The sequence below is a fragment of the Callithrix jacchus genome, chromosome 12 (genome assembly GCF_049354715.1).
Source record: "Callithrix jacchus isolate 240 chromosome 12, calJac240_pri, whole genome shotgun sequence".
Classification (NCBI taxonomy): Eukaryota; Metazoa; Chordata; class Mammalia; order Primates; family Cebidae; genus Callithrix; species Callithrix jacchus.
Window position 1 is genome coordinate 59,994,513 of NC_133513.1, and position 21,367 is coordinate 60,015,879.

Here is a 21,367-nt window from a genome sequence, read left to right on the forward strand (position 1 = left end):
TAACTGCCTCGGAGCCCAGCACTGCACTAGGCCCATCCATGTATCTTCGATTTCATCTTCTCAGCACCCCTATGGACAGGTACTATTGTTATCTTCCCTTACAGAGGGAAACAAAGGTTCAGGGAGGTTTAGAAACCTGCCAAGCTCACACAACTAGGAAGCAATTCAGAAAAGCTGGGACAGTCCAGGCAGGCTGACCTGGAACCCGCCCTTTTAACCACCTGCTGCCTTTGGCCCATTTCTCCTCCCAAGACCCTGAAGACGTTGGCCTTAGAATCCACTGCTGAGATCTGAGCATGAATTTTTGCTCCCAGACCAGTTTTCTTTCTGTTCTGCCACCATGCCAATTAATAAAAGAAGCATATTGTTTTTCTTACATAAAAATTTAAATACTACAGAAATGTGTAAAGTATGAACACTACAAAGTGTCAGTGAGAGGCAGGACACCTATTAAAAGAGCTCCAGATGATGGCCACCAGAGGGCGTCCTTCCATGGAGAGTGGAAGGAGACCTGTTTCTCTGTAATGCTCTTTCTCCAGGGCTGTCCTGGCTTCTTTTCAGCACAGCAAGTGGCCTCTGAGGTCAGGAGGACACCAGCAGTTCCAGCTGCTTGGGAACCCTAGTGCTACCACCCAGGGCTGAACTGCTAGCATCTACCTCAAATTGCCTCCCTCACAGGCAAGCCCTGTGCCCTAGGGACAAAGCCCCTTCTGTGCTAATTTTACCCTTCCCATGGAGAGTTTAAGGCAGTTCTGCCTGGTGAAATGGATGGGATGGGGACTGTTGCATGCTGTTATTTCCAGCGCCTGTATCAGCTTGACCTCCCAAGCTCCTCCACCCTGCCTAGTAACAGCTCCCCCTGCCACTCGTGGGACAGGGGGCAAAGCACAGGCAAAATAACTCAGTGCTCATAGCTTAATGGACAACCTAATTTTTTCTAGATGTCCATCTCCCTTTTATCACTAGCATTCTCCAGTATTGAAGCTTATGATATATGTAAACATGTACAACAATATTTACAGTAGCACTATTCACTATAGCCCAAACTGGAAACCACCCCAAATGTCATCCGTGGTAGAATAGATCAATAAACTGTCATATATTTGTACCATGTCATACTACAGAGCAAAGAAAAAGAATGAATACAACCATACTCAACAACGTGGATTGATTTCACAATACTAAGTTGAGCAAAAGGAGTCGGACATGATTTCATCTATACAAAATTCAAGACAGATGTGAAACCCATCTCTGCTTTTAGAAGACAGGACAGTGTTTCCTCTTGGAAGAGATACTGCCTGGGAGTGGGGCTGAGGAGGACTTCTGAGGTGCTGGTAAGGGTCTGCTTCAGGATCTTGGTGCTGGTTACACAGTGGGGTCTACTTTGAGAAAAATTCATCGAGCTGTACACTAATGATTTGCTTTTGCACAATACCCAGATAAAAATTTCAGAAAAATATATGCAGAATTAAAACAAAGTTTGCTTCTCTCTATTGAAGCTGTTCAACTATACTTAGAGACAGAGTTTGACATGGGAACCCAGCAATGGGATAGCCAGTTAACAATGACCAGCTTCACAAGAACTTGCCTCAATGATGGCCTATTCTATGGCACTTCTACTGAAGTCTCAGGACCTTACCTATATCTTCTTTGAGGTCAATTTCGGCTGTGGTTGGGTGGACAATGCCCTCCACTCTCATGGAGCCAATATGGCTGATGTCACTCTGGGTTAAGGACAGCTACATTAGAAAGAAAAGATGGAGAATGTGGAAAAGATAAAATCCTGTTGAAAATCCTCATGTTTTACCTACATTTATTAATGCTCTTTCATTATTCATACTCAGCGTCAATGTAAGGCTGCATAGAGAGTGACAACCTCCAGTTTCCCAGATGTCTGATTTGCAAGGAGCTCTTGAGCTCCATGGATTTGCCTTTTACCTTGGGGCTGGCAGCATCAACAAATCTATTTCCTCTTCCCTGGAACAGGAACAGGGCCTCCCCTCTCTTTCTTTCTTTCCCTTACATCTCAGGACTTTGGTTTCCAACTCTGGTGGCCTTGGTTTTTGGTGATGCATCCTCTGAGCATCCCCGGCAAGGAAACCCAGGGCTTGCTTTCTCTTCTCCCCTCAACACCCTACATTCTCCCTAGAGGAGCACAAAATTTGTGGGGCAGGGGTCTGAAGCCAATAACCTTGCTGGAGAGAAGCAATGGGCTCTGGGATCCTGGCTTGGGTGTGTCCGGCTCCCTTGTCCTTTGGAGACCACAGTCTTGGGGCTACCCTTGGGAAATGCTACCCTATGTGTTCATAGTAGAGTGGAATGGAGGGCATTCTCCATTGTTGGTCTGTGTGAGCAAGACCTTTATGTTCCCCTAGCTAAGTGAGAGAAAGCTAATCATCATGTAACAGTGAACAGGCCTGAGAGGGGACATAAATTCCACTCTTTGTTTCCCTGCTTTCATCAGTGACGCATTAGTAACCGGCCACACGATGCTCTTCTTAGAACATGCTCTTCCCAGTTCTTTGGAATGGAGGCTTACTATGGTGTCAGGATGGAAACCTTCAGCTACCAGAGATATGATTAATGGACTCTTTCCTTGGGTGTCTTATTTCAGCCCCAGTTGACTTGGTAGATAAATTGCTCAGTAAACTTTACACTAGTAGGAATGAATTATTTGCATGTCTGGCTGGGCTGCTGTTGTGTTGCTGAAGACTGTTCAAATGTATAGCTCTGTTTGTTTTCTTTCTAGAGCCTAGGAAAGCAGGCAGACTGAATTATTGGCAAATAATTCATTTCTAATACCAAGGATGTTTGGGCAACATATATTTCTATTTCCTTTCTTTGATAAATTACACTGTACCATGTAATGGTACGATGTATTTTTTCGGGCAGATGTAGAAATAACTGGGGTATGGGGAATTCCCAGCAAAACCAGTAATGCCATCCTATCTACTGACCAGAAAGAGCTTCTATGCTTACCTTTGTCTGACCAATGTTAGCATTAACAATTCTCAGCAAAAAAGAGCTTGTTCACTCTCACAGTGCTGACACTGCCACAGCTCTTTAGTTTAAAAATGAATAATTCAAGACTGCAGTGAAAGTCATTATTAGGGAGGCAAGGGAGGCACCATTGCCTGTAAACAGCAGGTCATAAAAATACACTAGTGTTTTAATACAGCACAGTGCGATTCTCCGTGTTACCTTCTGTCCCAGAACAAGGCTCTTAGAAGACAGAATGGTGAATCCATCCCCCGGCCCATCTTCAGAGGTGGAATTTGAAGTTCCTTCTTTATCGCTGTCCTTCGGTTTGGACTGTTGGTAAAAATCAGAAGGCCACATGAGAACCAATCCAGAAAAAGCCTGAGCTGCCTCTATTAAGCTCTTCTCATGGCTGTCACCAAGTTGAACATGAAAGGAAGCGGCTAGACGATGGGTTCTGCTATTTTTTGATGGAAGGAAGCAAAAGTCAGCAATAAAGGAAAGAAGAGGGCACTGCAAAACAGCCAAATCGAAAGTGTGTTAAAGGGCCCACCTCCCTGCAGTCCTCACCTACCCTGTGTACCAGTACATTGTCTTTGCTCTTTTTTTTTTGAGACAGAGTCTCACTTTGTTGCTCAGGCTGGAGTGCAGTGGCATGATCTTGGCTCACGCACACTCTGCCTCCCGGGTTCAAGCAATTCTCTGCCTCAGCCTCCCGAGTAGCTGGGATTACACGTCTGTCACCACGTCTGGGTGATTTTTGGATATTTAGTAGAGACGGGGTTTCACAATTTTGGCCAGGATGGTCTCGATCTCTTGACCTTGTGATCCGCCTGCCTCGGCCTCCCAAAGTGCTGGGATTACAGGTGTGAGCCACTGTGACTGGCCTGTCCTTGCTCTTTTTAATGCCTGCAGCTCACGACAACAGGGATCAGAGCCGAGGGGGCCGTTGATACCTCCTTTATCCCCAGGATTTCTAGGCACAGAGGCAGCGTGGAATGAAACACCCACAACTTCTACAGCAACAGCAGGGCTGTCCAATGGAACTTTGTGTGATCGGGAACAGTCTGTCTGTGATCCTCAGTAGATGTGGCTAGGCGCTTGAAATGTGGCTGATGTAATCAAAGAAGTTTTAATTCAAATCTAAATAGCCTTGGCTGGGTGCCTTGGCTCACACCTATAATTCCAATGCTTTGGGAGGCTGGGGCAGGAGGGTGGCTTGAGCCCAGAAGTTTGAGGCTATAGTGAGCTATGATCTTGCCACTGCCTTCCTGTACTCCAGCCTGGGTAATAGAGTGAGACCCCGTCTCTTAAAAAAGCCACATGTGACCAGTGGTTACTGTCCTGGGCAACATAGGAAAACATTATTCTACCAGTGGCATCTCTGAGCTAAGCTACCTCATGTATCACGCTATCCCAAACACCCGAAATTCTGCTGGTGGCACCCAGGACACTGCCTGCAGGAGACTAGAGACTGTTTGGAAGGCAGCACGGAGCTCTGCAGAGACATAAAACGCGGTTCCAGGCTATCATGTCTCACTTCAGATTTGCTGGGGGTACTAAAAGAGATCTGAAAACTATCCCCGCTTTGGGTTTGGAAATCTAGAGATGACCCTGTTTCATGATTTCCGCTCTAACCTCAAAGGCCCTTTATTCTTTCACCTGTACATTCTCGTCATTTTCTCCCAGCACCAAGCTGCAGGAGTCCTCAGCCCTTCAGAGGTGCCTGCTATGCTGTCACTGTTTCATCTTTAAACTTCCCTCCTGTTCTGTGAGTGTCTTAGTGTCTGTCTGGGCTGCTCTAATAAAATGCCATAGGCTGGCTAGGTGGCTCACAAACAACAGAAACCTCTTTCTTTCTTTTTCTTGGAGACAGGGTCTTGTGCTGTCACCCAGGCTCGAGTGCAGTGGTGCCATTATGGCTCACTGCAGCCTCTAACTCCTGGGCTCAAGACATCCTCCTGTCTTGGCCTCCCAAAGTGTTCGGATTACAGGCATGAGCCACTGTGCCTGGCCCAGAAACCCATTTCTCATAGTTCTGGAGGCAGGAAGTCCTTGGTGCAGTAGATTCCATGTCTGGCAAGGGCTCACTTCCTGGTAGAGGACACCTTCTAGCTGTGTCCTCACATGGCAGAAGGATTTCTCTGCCTCCCTCAGGCCTCTTTTATAAAGGGACTGTTCCCATTTGTGAGGACTCTGCCCTTATGATCTAGTCACCTCTCAAAGGCCTCGCCTCGTAATCCTATGCCCCTGAGGTTAGGTTTCACATATGAATTGTGGGGGAACATGGACCTTCAGACCATCGCAGTGGAGTGCTTGGCTCAGGACATGCAGCCTCGGCTCACCTTTTTGGATGTCCGTGGTTTGGCAGCCTTGGATTTCTTCCCCCCCTTCTTGCCTGACGTGGCCTTCCTGCCTCTTTTCTCTGGGGGTGGGGAGAGGATCGTTTCCGACTTGCCTTTGGTCCCTCGCTTTTTGGCCAGCAGTTCGGGGTGAATTCTGGGCAGCACACCTCCACTGGCGATGGTCACTCCTTTTAGCAGCTGAAGAGAGAAACGCATACACTCATGTAGCAAACAGCTTGCTAGTTATCGATTTAATACAGTTCTTTTTTTGGAGACAGAGTCCCACTCCGTCACCCAGGCTGGAGTGCAGTGGCGCGATCTCGGCTCACGGTAGCTTCTGCCTCCGGATTCAAGCCATTCTCCTGTCTTAGCCTCCCAAGCAGCTGAGATTACAGGTGCCTGCCACCACAGCTGTGGTAGAGATGGGATTTTGCCATGTTGGTCAGGCTGGTCTCGAACTCCTAACCTCAGGTGACACGCCTGCCTCAGCCTCCCAAGTACTGGGATTACAGGCATGAGCCACCGCACTCGGCCTGGATTTCATACAGTTCTAACAGTTAGAAGTGACCTCTGCTTTCCTAAAGAAACTGCATAATACACCAGTGAATTGGCCTTTCCCTCTTTCAGTTGCCGAGCGTTTCTCTTTAGGGTAACAAGGCATCCTGTGATGTACAGAAAGCAAAACAAAGCAAAGCAAAATAGAAGGGATACAGAAGTTGAAACCAGGGATGTTGCCCAGGGCTCTGGAATTCCAGACGCAACAGAGGATAAAGAGCTCCCCATGCGGGGAGCGCAGCTTGAGAAAATGAGGTTCAAAGGTCATTGCAAAGACTAGACCCAGTTAATGAGAGACCAGTGGTCTCCGCAACTTGCACATACATTCCATCAGTAAAGTATATCTGGCCGTGCTCCTCCCCATCAACATGTTTGTTTATTGGTAAAGAATATATACGTGCTACTCCACTAAAATACTCTGCAGATTCTAAACCAACACTACCCAAGCGTGGTCTGCGACCACGGCTCACCCCTGAAAAGAACATATACGTGCTACTTCACTAAAATACTCTGCAGATTCTAAACCAACACTACCCCAAGCGTGGTCTACGACCACGGCTCACCCCTGAAAAGAACATATACGTGCTACTCCACTAAAATACTCTGCAGATTCTAAACCAACACTACCCCAAGCATGGTCTGCGACCACGGCTCACCCCCGAAAAGAACATATACGTGCTACTTCACTAAAATACTCTGCAGATTCTAAACCAACACTACCCCAAGCATGGTCTGCGACCACGGCTCACCCCTGAACTGGTAGTTACCCATCAGTGACAAGAGAAGTATAGTCAGCATCTAGAAACTTCCATTGCAGACTGACAGTTACTGTATACCTATTGAATCTGATCACAAAAAATTGTGGTTTGTAGTTTACTTTAATTTTTCGAGTAATTTTTATTACAGTTTTGGAAATCATCAGTCTGTGACGGATTGGCCATAAAAACGGCTTCTTTACTAAAGTTTGACAAGAAAGAAATTAGAAAATAAAGATAAATGAAACAGAAATAAAAATTCTTATGCTATTTACCTACCACCTTACATATACTGTGGGCGAAGAGGCGATATTCACTTGACTTTTGAGTCAGTTTCAGACTATAAAGGGTTGGTTCTAAAATATAAAGAAGGAGTCTTCTGCCTTCATCAGAAAAAACTGTCAACCAAGTTTGGGCGAAGAAAGTGAAGAGAATAACTAACATTTGTGCCACAACTTCTTCAGCAACACACAGAACTTTAAAGAGAAAAGAAAGGTCTGGTAAGACCTAGAATATCTAATGAGATCTATGCCAGATGCAATTTTAGTTCGAATGTGAATGATAGAGCTAGCAGAATTTGTTCTTTTATATGGCCTGACATTTTTAATATAAACGTAATTGGGAACTTTAGCGGGAGTGACTCACGGCCAGCCAGCCGCACACGTTAGTATGTTTGGCGAACCTATTCTGCGGCTTCTCGCAATGCTTCAGACATACCTGGTTCAGCTCCTCATCATTGGCAACTGCCAGCAAGATGTGTCGCGGGGCTATCCGGGCCTTCTTGTTGTCCCTTGCGGCATTCCCAGCCAATTCTAGAATTTCCGCTGAAATTACAAGGAGGTGTTAACAGGCAATCACAGAATGGGGTCTGAGCTAAAGCTTTTCTTTAGAAATGATCTTCAAATTTGATCACATTTATTCATTTGTGATTTCTATGTATTGCCCTGGAAAGAAATCCAGGAAGCATAAAAGAACTCAGGTTCCTATGTAGTCCCAGCTACTCAGGAGGCTGAGGCAGGAGGATCACTTGAGCCCAGCCAGGAGTTCAAGCCTGCGGTGAGCTATGACTATGCCACTGCACCCCAGCCTGGGCAACAGAGTGAGTTCCTTTCTCTAAAAAAAGAAAAAATTTAAAAAATTTAAGAAAAGAAAAAATAGGTCACAGAGAAGTAAGCTATTTTAGCAGGATGTCATACGATCCTGTGGCAGAGCCTCCGGATTTACCCTCAGCATCAGTTCTCCCTCTTCCTCTTCTTCCTTGGTGCAGGACTTCTGACTTTTTGGCCGAGCCCATAGCCACAGGAAGGAAGACTGTATTTCCCTTGATAAGTGGGGTTCTGTGGCCAGTATTTGGCCAACGAAGGCAAGCCATTGTATTGTCTGGTCCTTCAGGGACATGTCAGTCAATGAAGGGGCTGTGCCCTTCTTTCCTTTCTACTGGTGGGCTGAGGACATGCTGGCTGAAATTTGAACAGCCCTCTTGGACCAAGAAGAGGAAGTTGTGCACTAGAGAGCAAGGGCACAGAAGGAAACTGAGTTTCCAGCAATGTAGACTGTCTTTTCTAGACTTCTTTTGTATGAGAGTGAAATACTCTCTCTTGCTGAAGCCACTGTCTGTAGAAGTAAATCCTGACCAATACAGAATCCTATTATAGAACCTAAATTCCTCTCTCTGAAGAGAACAGTGATGTAGGTAAAGTCTGTTCCGGGTCCCCACTGGGACCTCTGAGACCCTCTTTTTCCTCTTTGCTCAATGCCCTCGGTCCTTCCTGTCCTAGAAGAAAAGTGGATGGAAGGACTGACTTATACTGTGGGACGAGGAAATGCTTACCCCAAAAAGTGAATTCCTAAAGGGAATGCCCACGAGCCCTGCATGGGAAAGCAGGCAGCCTGGGCGTCTTCCACATAATTCCCCAAAACTTCAGCATGGCTGACTTTAACAAACACGCCACTTGGCAAATGTGAAGAAGTTGATAAGAAGAAATTTTCCTAAAGCGATTTCACATGCTACTAAAACCTTGGGGTAAAAAAAAAAAAATCTCTATCTGTAGAATTGGTTCTACTATCTATATGCTTCCCCCTTCTTCTTCTGTTTTATTTTGTTATTTCTCTTTCTTTTTCAATTTTAGAAGGATGTTCCACTAAATCAAATTTGCCTTCAAAAGTATGAATGAGCCTTTAAAGAAAAATTCCTTCCTTTGGAAAGTTAAAGGCAATTGCCAATGTGTTGTCTCACTGATAATGAGGGGGGAAAGTGTGTGTGTGTGCATGAATGTATTGTGTGTGTGAGAGTGTGCAGGGAGGCCTACATGTGTGTGTGCATGTAGGTATGTGCTGAGAGGATACGCTGACACAATCGCACAAATACTAAGCCCTAAAATTAACAGATGACTTTTTTATGAGTCTCTACAATCAACCTAATTTCAAATAAAAGAGCACATGAAATTGCCATCATTCATAAAATCTATGGCAATAACAAAAACCTGGCATAAGTATGCCATATTAACTAAGCAAATGTGATTAATAAAACAATTAGAATAAAATAAACATTACAGTTAAATATTTGTAGGCATTTCCATAAAGAAAAGTGCTAAATCACCGTCAATCCATTCTCACGTCTTTTCCAGATTATCAAGCAATGAATATTGTGTTTACCAACAATTCATGTATACAATGACCATGTTTTCCGAATCAAAGATTGGGGCTCTAAAATTTGAGAGGTGTGAGCACGCTTGTTGGGACAGTGTGATAGGGTATTTTAAATTAATGCTGTCTGTGAACATACAGGTTATATTGGAAAAACGAAATTAATGCTGTATGCGATAACCAGGTTTGCTGCATTCAAGCTGTTGTCCAATTCTTGCTTTCTCTTCAAAAGGGCGCGGTGGCTCACATCTGTAATCCCAGCACTTTGGGAGGGAGAGGCAGGTGGATCACCTGAGGTCAGGAATTCAAGACCAGCCTGACCAACATGGTGAAACCCTGTCTCTACTAAAAATACAAAAATCAGCTGTGCATGGTGGCAGGCACCTGCAATCCCAGCTATTCGGGAGGCTGATGCAGGAGAATCGCTGGAACCCAGGAGCTGGAGGTTGCAGTGAGCCGAGATTGCCCCATTGCACTCCAGCCTGGGCAACAAGAGCAAAATGAAATGGAGTGGCTGGGAATGGTGGCTGATGCCTGTAATTCCAGCAATTTGGGAGGCAGAGGCGAACGGATCACCTGAGGTCAGGAGTTTGAGACCAGCTTGGTCAACATGGTGAAGCCCTGTCTCTACTAAAAATACAGAAATTAGCCAGGCTTGGTGGCGTGAGCCTGTAATCCCAGCTACATAGGACACTGAGGCAGGAGAATCGCTTGAACCTGGGAGGTGGAGAGGTGGAAGCTGCAGTGAGCCAAGATCAGGCCACTGCATTCCAGCCTGGGTAAGAGTGAGATTCTGTTTCAAAAAAGAAAAGGAAGAAAGAAAATGAAATTATAAAGCTTTCAGACAGACTTTATTTATTTTTTGAGACAGGGTCTCACTCTGTCACCCAGGTTGGAGTGCAGTGATGTGATCATGGTTCACTGCAGCCTTAACCTCCTGGACTCAAGTGATCCTTCCTCCTCAGCCTCCTCAGTAGCTGGGACCACAGGCTTGTGTTAACACACCAGGCTAATTATTAATTTTTTTTTTTTTGTAGAGAACAGAGTTTCACTTCGTTGTCCAGGCTGGTCTCAAACTCCCGGGCTCAAGTGGTCCTCCCACTTTAGCTTCCCCAAGTGTTGGGATTTCCAGGTGTGAGCCCCTGTTCCTGGCAGGCTTGCTTTATGGCTCTGTGTTGTGCACAGTGAAGGGAAGTGTGCCGCACCTGCTCATCCCAAGGGACTGTTATTTCTGGGGTACACCTGGGAGGAAGAAGCACTCCCCTCATCCCTTTTTCTAGATGGGTTTGGGGATTAACGAGCCTCCCAATTTGAAGCTTCTGTGCAACTGAATTGAATTTAGCATTCCGGATCATTACTTTCCTGCCTCCTGTTACCTGCATTTAGAGGGAGAAATTAAGCGTCCTCCCCAAGTTCATCAAATTAACTGTCAGCAATAAGAGATAGGGCTAATGGGAAGCACTACATATCTGGAGTCTTCAGGAAGCCCCTGAAGGTCAGGTTATTTTCACTTGACAGACAGATGCACAGATACTAGATTCACAGACGAAAAATCTGCCGGAATCAAATGCAGCATAGGACGAGACTGAAGGTGGAGACTCAGCAGGCAGCACAATTCGGGGAATGCAGACGATGTTGGGGAACATGCAACTGGGCTCTTAAACCCTTTTGAAATGATTTATAAGAAAGAAAACCTTGATTCTGTGTTCTAATGCAAAAGCAGTGGTAGGAATTTTTGTTTTCCTTATCGAGGAAAAGATAATACCTCACAGAAAATCTACATCAAATAGTTCTTATCTCTTCCGAATGTTTAGTCTGGACATCCTTGAGACATGGACTTCACCATTTAAATGTTTGTAATAACATTAATTATTAGCCAGGCACAGGGCTCATGCCTATAACCCCAGCACTTTGGGAAGCTGAGGTGGGAGGACTGCTTGAGCTCAGGAGTTCAAGGCTGCAGTGAGCTGTGATAGTGTTACTGCACTCCAGCCTTGGTGACAGAGGACCCTGCCTAAAAAGAAAAAATTCAAAGCAAATGAAACGAGAAAAACATTGATCATCATTAATAGTGTCAAATGTTATTATGGCAAATATAGTCCCATGAAATATAAAAGTTTGCTACATGCTTGAGTGATTTTATTGATCTCAGGGATTTCATTAATCCTGCCAAATCCTTATATTGGCAATCAATAGGAAAACTGGATTTACACAGCACTGATTTACTCTACTGCAAATGTTGTGGGAAGACCATAATTCCATTAAGTAGTGGGCACTTCTATAGCAAACTCCTCACTTCTTGGAAGTCGCACTTCTAACAATAGTAACCATCTGGAATACAGCTGAGTACTGAGTAGTAAAAAGAATTTCTTTAGCCAAAAGCGATGCTGTCAAGCTCGTATATATTATTTTGGAAGAGTCCACATCCTTTCATTTTGTATATAATTTAAAGCAACAGTGTATATTCCAGCCTACAGAAGATGGGAAATAACACATTAATTTTAGGGTTGGGACGGGGGAGGTGAAGTGACCGAGACTCTGTCTCCTTCCCAGGTCTTTTCTTCCTTGTCCACTTGCCCACCGATTGGCAGTGCCCCTGGGGTTCTGCCTGTGTCATCTGCTCTGCTAGGGCCATGAAATCTGAGGAAAATACCATTGGACTCATGGCTCCAGCTTGTCCACCTGCCTCTACTACAGAATCCGTACCATCAGCCCTGCCATGATATCACCCAGATGGCCTCGCTTGGGGGCTTCACAGGTAAAGCAAACATCACAGTCCCCAAATCAAAATCATTTCCTCAAACATGCTTTTCCCATTTCCCTTGGAACTGGCAGCTCCATCCGTACAAGGCTCCTACCAGAGACCTGGGAGTCATTCCCTATCCTTCCCTCTCCCACTCCCCATCTCCTTCCAGTCACCACCTGGGGTCCATCCAGCCTCATCAGTCTCACATCTTTTGGCCTTCTTGTTGCCACTGGCTGAGTTAAAGCTCTCTTCTCTTTTAGCCCAGGTAATTGTAGTGGGTGTCTAGTTGGTTTCCCCATCCCTAGTTTTGTTGTTCTCCAGATCTCTGCCAGCAAGGCCACTGCTGACCTAATAGGTACCTTTGTGCAAATTAAAAATGATGCTCCTGGACAGGTGTGGTCCCAGCATTTTGGGAGGCAGAGGCAGGCAGACTGCTTGAGCTCAGGAGTTCAAGACTAGCCCGGGCAACACAGCGAAACCCCATCTTTACAAAAATTAGAATTAGCTGGGCTTGGTGGTATACGCTTGTAGTCCCAGCTACTTAGGGGGCTGAGGAAGGATTTCTTGAGCTCAGGAGATCTAGGCAGCAGTGAGCTGTGATCATGCTACTGCACGCCAGCCTGGGCAACGAAGACCCACGCTGCCTCTAAAAAAAGAAAGAAAAGACATTCCTGCCTCAAGATCCTTTTTATATTTAGAGACAGGGTCTTGCTCTGTTGCCCAGGCTGGAATGGAGTGTTGCTATCCCGACTTACTGCAGGTTCAACCTTCTGGGCTCAAGGGATTCTCCCACCTGAGCCTCTGAGTAGCTGGGATTGCAGAGGTGAGTCACTATGCCTAGCAAGATGCTTTACTTTCTGGATTTTGTTAGAGCAAAACTCTTCACTACCATCTGCTGGAAATTCTCTTAATAAATACGTGCATCTTTGTTGTTTAGGATTTGAATGATATTCCCTTAAATGTCTGTTCTTGTGCAGCATACAATCTGTACAGCCACATGTACTGGTGGTCAAAGTAGTCTTTTAAAAACACAAATGCAGTAAATGAAAATCATTAGATAAGAAAATTTTTGGTGTTAAGCGGTGAGACCCAATTATCTGGAAATGATATGTAAATGACCAGTGTCTGTTACACAGTGATTTCATGGAATGTCCTGAAATTCAACCCTATTTTAAGACCTACTTGTTCCATCAGTTGAAAATGCATTACATTACAGAAAATTTTCTCATCATCAAAATGATTACAAACAATTCCTTCTCAATATCTTGCATTTACATTATATCTACTGTCAGTACATACAAAATGCTATTGCAGAATTGGGAGCTTGCTTTTTCAGTCCATTTTCTCCTCACTTACATTGGATATGTGAACTGGGCCAACATGATCACAATTCCACAGATCAAGAAACTGAAGCAGGAACGTGATGACCATTCTGGGAGGCGAGCATGCTCAGGTCAATGGGGCATTCTAGATGAGCAGTTGAGCATGCCTTCTTTGCGGGGCTGTGCGTCCTCCTTCAACAGGTTGGCACTGGAAGAGACACCGTGGTTCTAGCCCCATGATCACATGTGAACCCGGGGCAAGCCAGACAGCCAGTCCAGAGAATCAGGTGAGGCAGACTGCTGTCTCTCGCCCAGGGTTGCTGAGAATTTGTGCCCTCCGTTTTTGACTGTGTTGTCCCCAGCCTTCTCTTCCTGGCTATTCCTGTGGCCCCAGGTTGCCTTTCTGAGGCAGTGTGTGTGTGAGAGAGAGCCTTCAGAAACCACAGACATGAATCTGAGAGGAGTGGTAGACTGGCCAAAGGAAGCCCACTGATGGTGGCTCATTGGCCCCCAGGGCATCAGCAGGAGAATCCAGTTCACGTGGGGGTGAAGAGCATGGCTTGCCACAGAGATTTGGGCAGGAGAGCAGAATGGAATACTGCCACTTATGACTTGTGGAATGAGGGTCACTTAGAAAGGCTGTGCTGTGTGTGGGAGGAAGGTGTGGGAGGCACGTGTCTCCCAGGGGCACCCTGCAGTGTCTGCATCAGTTCCAAGCAGACCTTCTCCTTCTAGGAGCTGGAGGAGGTGCCTCCCCACCTGGGGCCAGGGCTTCTAGCCAGCTCTGGAGACGCTGGGGCCCAGCTTTCCCACCAGGCTCATTGTCTCTCTGTCTCCAGCTAGCTCCCTCCTGCAGGGGTTACACCTTGTTGGTGCTGGGAATCCCTCTGGTAGTCTGGGAAGGTGCAACTACGTATCAGAACGAAGTTTTGATTTTTTTAAAAAAGGTAAAACAAACATAACATACATTTACCATTTAACCATTTTAAAGGATATGATTCGATGGCATTAAGTATATTCACAATGTTGTGCAACCATAACTATCCATTTCCAGAACTTCTTCTTCGCAAATGGAAACTCGGTACCCACTAAACAGTAACTCATCATTTCTCCCTCCTTCTCATCCCTGGTAACCTCTATTCTACTTTTTGTCTCTGAATTCACCTCTTCTACGTCAATCACCTGAGTATTGCCTATAAATAGAATAATACAATATTGCCCTACTGTGTCTGCCATCCATTGCTCCCTACTTCAGCTGCAGGCACCATTCTTCATCCACTAGCTGCTTTGCTCTCTTCTCCTTCCTTCTTGGCCTGACTTCCTATACCCAATTCCTACTCCTCTTGTCTCTAAGTCCACAGCTCCACTTCTCAACCCATGGCAGTGTGGCCTGAAAGAAAGCAGCTAGTCCACGCCTGCAAGATTTGTGTCATCCTTGACGCTCCTCCCTGAGGATCTAACCCATTGTGGAGTGGAGCTGACTCCACCCCTCAGAGAGTACCCAGATTTTCCATTTCCTATCACCATCCTCACTGTGCACCCTTGGTCCTGGCCACTGTCAGTTCTTTACAAAGTGACACTAAACTCCCCTAGTCTCCTGGAATCTGATCTTGCTCCTTGACAACTGTTCACTATCTAAAGCCAAATGCCCTGCAGATGCTACCTCCTCTCTTTGATGCCTCCTCTGCCGTGCGCGCATGCGTGTGTGTGCGTGCATGTGTGTGCGTGCGTGTGTGTCCGTGCGTGTGTGCGTGCCCACCCTCAACGTGGCCTTCAAGGGCCGTCACAGTCTAGCCCCTGCTGCCCTGCCCCCATCTCATCTCTCACCCTTCCCATTTCCAAGCTCTGCTCCAGGCACATTAGAAATGGCTACACACGTGGATCACAAGGTCAAGAGATTGAGACCATTCTGGTCAACATGGTGAAACCCCATCTCTACTAAAAATACAAAAATTAGCTGGGCATGGTGGTGTGTGCCTGTAGTCCCAGCTATTCGGGAGGCTGAGGCAGAATTGCTTGAACCTGGGAGGGGGAGGGTGCAGTGAGCCGAGATCGTGCTACTGCACTCCAGCCTGGTGCCTGGTAACAGAGCAAGACTGTCTCAAAAAAAAAAAAAAGAAAAAAAAAAAAGAAAAGAAATGGCCACAAACTCCTTTAAATTTGGAGTCTTCTCTCTTATTCCCCACCTTCCTCACCATCTTCCCCTAGTTCACCGCCCCCATCTGATTCTGGCTGACTCCCTTCCCCAGCTGGATGGCCATCAGAATCATTTGGGGAAGCCTTTAAGAATCTTGATGCACAGAAAATACCCCAGAATCTCTCAGGGGTGGTACCCAGTCATCAGGATTTGAAATCGATTGGTAAGAGAAAATGCAGGGTTGACAACCTGGTTTAGGCCTTAACAACGCTTGCATTATATTAGGCAGCCCTTCCCCCAACCCAGGCTTCCTGAAGCTCCTGAAGCTCCTCTCATTCCCTGATGGACAACACCTGATCTTCCTGTGAGGCGTTTCTTTCTTGTCCTCCCCACTAGGCTGTAAGCTCAGCAAGGGGCAGGACGAACCTGGCCTCTTTTCTGCTCTATCTTCAAGGCCTGAATGATTCAAATGAGGCACACAGTCTAGATTTGTTTCATGAATGTGGAAGTCATTTCAAGGGTGACAGGAGGCTTCCACACTTTGACCCCCTTCCTAAACAAAATCAATGAATACCTCTTTAAAAAACAAATAACAACAAAAAAACAGACTAAAATCTCCCATGGCACTTACTCAACAGTAGCTTGCAATTCCACTAATATGATTCATTCCTTTGGATTAAAATGCTTTATCTCATTAAAATGCAAATTCAGCCTGAAAATACACCATATTAATGGAATAAGTCATTTATACTTTGTCCTGAACGATTTTATCAGCTCTTAATAGCGGGGGGAGGAGAAGAATTACCACTTATTGAGTGCATCCTATGCGCCAGGTGTTTCACACATATTAGCTCATTGAACGAGGTTAAATGAGCTAGTTCTGGAAACAACTGAAGCTCAGAGAGGTTAGGGTAACACAGCTAGTCAATGAGTCATCCCGACTGAAAATGACATCTGAGCCTGCGCTCTCTCAGTGCCTGCCTGCCTTTGGAGGAGAGAAAGGGCACTGAGAAGGGAGGAAAAATACACAGAGGACAGGCCTGGGCCTCAGGAGACCAATGTCACCTCCTCCTCCTCCTCCTCCACGTGGCCCAGGATGGTGTTGGACACTGGGACTGGCCAGGGCAGGAGGACTTTGGCAATGGCGCCCTTGCAGGTGCTCATCCTCTCCACACTCAACCCATCGTATAAACGGCCCAGTTCTACTGTGGGGACTCTGTCTAAGGACTTACTGTATGCGCTGATGTGGAGATGCTCAGCAAATGCTCTTGGAATGGATGAAGGAACAGAAACAGGTAAGCTTCGTCTATCTCACACCTCTGAACCAAAGGCTAACAGAGATGCCAGGAATTCCAAAGGCCAGATTTTGTATGTGCACTGGTTTAGACTTTTGCCAAATGGAGGCACAAGAAGTACTTAATTATTTTCATCACACAAACATTAGGGCGGCATAGTGCAGCCCAACTGCGGGGCTTGAGGTTGAGGGCCCTAGGGGAGTCCTAGTTCCTCATCTGGAAGCTGTGGGATCTTTGAGTGACTCAGTGTCTTCCAGTCTCAGTGGGTGACACACACCTAACAGGTGTTTTTGAAGCTTCATAAACCCTTCTCAAAGTCTGTTCTCTCCCTCCCTCAGCTGGGACGTTTTCCCATCAGATTCTTGGCCTCACTCCAGACTCAGTGAATCAGACCCTTCGAGAGTGTATCCGGGAACTTGCATTTTATTTATTTTTATTTATTTATTTATTGAGACGGAATCTAGTTCTGTTGCTCAGGGTGGAGTGCAGTGGCGTGGTCATGGCTTACTGCAACCTCTGCCTCCTGGATTCAAGTGATTTTCCTGCTTCAGCCTCCCAAGTTGCTGGGATTACAGGTGCGTGCCTGGCTAACTTTTGTATTTTTAGTAGAGATGAGATGTCACCATATTGGCCAAGCTGGTCTCGAACTCCTGACTTCAGGTGACCCACCTGCCTCAGCTTCCCAATGTGCTGGGATTACAGGGGTGAGCCACCGCACCTGATGGGAACTTACACTTTAAACAAGCATTCCCCACATTTTTGGCTTGAGGCTAAAAGAAGCTACAATCTTGCTATCATCCTCTGGTTCCTGGACCAGCAGCATTAGCATCACCTGGAAGCTTGAGGTATGCAGTCTCAGGTCCTACCCTGTCCTTGTCAACAAAATGCCTGGGTGACCCCACTTTGAAAAGCATTGATTTTCAGAGCCCTCCAGTGCTCCCCAACCTCCTAAAGGAGTGAAGGACTTTTAGCTCAGGAGCAAGCTTTCATTTCATAAGAGGAAGGCTCATGACGCAGAGATCTGCCTGATAGAAGCTTTGGGGGGAGGACATTTCCATGCATAGATCAAGGAAAACCTTTCACCAATCAATGCTGGTTGGTGAGCGATGGGAACTAAGAGGGCAGAGTAGGACTGAGCATCTAAAGAGGAAGAACCAGCAGAAAAGAGGAATCTGGGGATAGAAGAGAGGACCAGCCCTGCCACAGCCCGGGGGATTTCATGAGTGAGGCTTGCCTCCCCAGTGTTAGACAGTTTGAGGAGCTTTGCTTTTTAATCTGGCAGAATTCCCAAGGGACTTAACCTTGGTGTCTAGACCTTGAGCAAAGTCAGAGACATTCTTGTTTGTGGCTGTTACCCAACAAGGGACTAAATCACACTTATTGTATAAATACATACATTTAAGACGGAGTCTCACTCCTGTTGCCCAGGCTGGAGTGCAATGGCACGATCTTGGCTCACTGCAACCTCTGCCTCCCGGGTTCAAGTGATTCTTCTGCCTCAGCCTCCTGAGTAGCTGGGATTACAGGCATGTGCCATCACACCTGACTAATTTTGTATTTTTAGTTGAGACAGGGTTTCTCCATGTTGGTCAGGCTGGTCTTGAACTCCCAATCTCATGTGATCTGCCTGCCTCAGCCTCCCAAAGTGCTGAGATTACAGGGGTGAGCCACCACATCCGGCTGTGTGTGTGTGTGTGTCTGTGTGTGTGTGTATATATATATATATTTTATTTACAAATATTTCTAAAAAGTACCCCTGATATTGTAAAGTTTGGTTTCTGTTTATGACATAAGAGAACAACAACAAAAAAGCTAAACAGAAAGTTCCCAAGATAAAGAACACACACAGCAAAATCTCATCTTCCAGTAAAAATTAACTTTAACAACAAATGTGGGAAACTATTTTCTATGCACCCCTGTTAGATGAGAATCACCTCAGTGAAGGAGAGAAAAATTAGAACATTTCATTGGCTTCATGGCAGCACCCGAAGATGCTTTTGATGATCAGATAAATGTTATTTATGGACACTGAGTCCTAGTTTAAATATACCAGGAAAACTGATGTTTAATGAGCAATTTGGTATAAAAAGACTCCCTTTACAAAATGAATGTCAACTCCCCCATTATCCCTGCAGCTTCTTTTCTTCAGGAGCTTGGATATTTATATATTGCATTTGCTTAAAGCAAGACACATCTTTCGCAGCACTGGTCTAGGAGAGCCACTGACTTGATTGTGGGTTCTCTGCCTTCCATGCTGATCATCTATCCTTCCTATGCCCTCTTCTCTCCCCTAAAGCCTGCAGAAGTTGATTTTAGCCAAGCAGGCCAGTTGCAACCCTGTCACCACCCACAGTAGCCTTTTCGGAACATCCCTTCCCAGCCTGCGAGGGGGACCCAGGGGAGAGTGGGGACCTGGAAGCAGGCAGTTACCTCTGCGTGTCCTCATTACCTGCCAGGTACTCAATGACTGCAGCCATGTAGACAGGGGCACCCACGCTGATCCGGTACTTGAATGTCCCTTTCTTCAGATAACGCATCAGCCTCCCCACTGGGAAGATGACACCTGCCCTGGCTGAACGGGACAGCTTGGACATTTTCTTCTTCCCGCTCCGGCCCGACATCTTGCCTCAGTTTCCCTCTCAGCTTGCTGACGCAGTGGCCTCCCGGCACTAATATAATGCTGAAAAGGAAAAAAGGAAAGAACAGAGTTGAGGAAGGGTAGTTGGCAAACATCTTGGGCACAGTGGCATGACCCTTGGGCACCACTGTGACACCTCTGATTGTCTTGGGGAGGCGGCTGAAACCTGGCTGCTACTGTATGTGCAAGAGGCACAGAGTCAGGCCTGGGGTCTCTGAAGGGTATGGGCAAGCCCACCCACAAACATCCCTCCCTCACCAAGGCAGCCTGACCTCAAGAGGAAAGGCCACAGAAAACTGTCACTGAATAGAGAGGTCTCAGTCCTGTGGTCAGCTGAACAATGATTCCCAAAGATGTTCATTTCCTCATCCCCAGAACCTGTGAATGTTATGTTATATGACAGAGGCTTTGCAGATGGAAGTAAGCTAAGGGTCTTGAGATGGGGAGATTATCTCGGATTATCTGGTTGGGCCTAACGTAATTGCCAGGGTTCTTAGAAGAGGGATGCAGGGACTCAGAGTGAGCAGTAAGAGATGTGAGAACAGAAGGAAGAGGATTCTCCCCTCAAAGCTGCCAGAAGGAATCAGTCCTGCCGATACCTTGACTTTAGCCCAGTAAGACTGATTTTGCACTTCCGACCCTGAACTATAAGGGAACAAATTTGTATTGTTTGGGATAATTTGTTCCAGCAACAACAAGAAAACTATTACAATTCCTCTTGGCCTATATGACTTTGCCCATTATAAAGACATACCTGAAACTGAGCAACTTAGAAAGAAAAAGAGTTTAATGGACCCACAGTTCCATGTGGCTGGGGAGGCCTCACAATCATGGTGGAAAGTAAAAGGCACGTCTTACATTGGTACCAGGCAAGAGAAAGAATGAGAACTAAGCGAGAGGGGAAACTCCTTATAAAACCATCAAATCTCATGAGACTTATTCACTACCACGAGAACAGTATGAGGGGAGACTGCCCCCGTGATTTAATTATCTCCCATAGGGTCCCTCCCACAACGTGGGAATTATGGGTGCAACAATTCAAGATGAGCTTTGGGTGGGGACACAGCCAAATCTCATCTCAGTTCGGTTTGACAGACATAACTGAGAGCTGATGTGTATTTCTCAGACACTTTTCTAACTCCTGCAATAATGTAGCACCTTAGAAATGGAAACAGGCCAGAAGAGGCAGTTTTACTGAATATGCATGGCATGCAAACATAGCAGATGAAAAGCCAGAGTGCAGCCTGAGTTTCTGTTCCTTGGAATGGGAATCCAGGTTGATTTTGGGGAGAAACTTCAGAGTCTGCACAAAGAGGTGAATTCAGCACAAGGAACTAAGAGACAAACATTCACTGTTGCTTAAGGAAGCCATCTTTTGTGTGAAGATAAAATAATTACATATTCCTGGACAGAGTCTTTGTAAGCCCACTCACAATCCAGAAAATTGTAGTAGAATTTGGGTGGGCTTGATCTGTTGGTTGACAGAGTATTGTAACTGACAAATGGAATATAATCTTCAGTAAGTAAAAGCAAATTACAAGGGAGAAACGGTCAAGAGCAAAAACGCAAAGAAAAGGAAAAAGACATTTTCTAGGAAATGTGTTAATATATCAAAGGTCTCTTCCTCAAGGGCAACGGCATTCTCAGGGGCCATTTCCTCTGGAGATGAAAACGAGAAAGTCAGAAACAAATCGAAATTGGTTCTATCTGTTGATCCTTGTTAGGTCATCATACCAGCAGGTGAGATGGTAAAGGAAAGGAAGGCCTGCGAAAGTCACTAAAAACATGACAGAAGAAGGTACTAACTGAATGCCTGGCTAATATGAAATAGAGATATATCAGGATTTACTTACTAAACAGCTTTCATTGAACAGATTTCGATTTTCTAAAGCATCTGATAACTCCATTACGACCAAAGAGACTATAAAAAGCGCTGAAATTAGCAACAA

The 21,367-nt window shown here is 45.8% G+C and overlaps 1 protein-coding gene across 1 annotated transcript in view; it reads right to left on the bottom strand.

Moving 5' to 3' along the window:
* Positions 1 to 21,367, bottom strand: part of MACROH2A2 (macroH2A.2 histone) — a 56,061-nt gene that overhangs the window by 14,005 nt on the left and 20,689 nt on the right. The window contains exons 2-6 of the mRNA XM_035268107.3: positions 19,230 to 19,460; positions 7,352 to 7,458; positions 5,325 to 5,522; positions 3,202 to 3,312; positions 1,640 to 1,739 (exon numbers count right to left, since the gene is read on the bottom strand). Of these exons, the coding sequence (XP_035123998.1) occupies positions 1,640 to 1,739; positions 3,202 to 3,312; positions 5,325 to 5,522; positions 7,352 to 7,458; positions 19,230 to 19,401 (688 nt within the window). The 5' untranslated portion in view covers positions 19,402 to 19,460. The remainder of the gene's footprint in view (positions 1 to 1,639; positions 1,740 to 3,201; positions 3,313 to 5,324; positions 5,523 to 7,351; positions 7,459 to 19,229; positions 19,461 to 21,367) is intronic.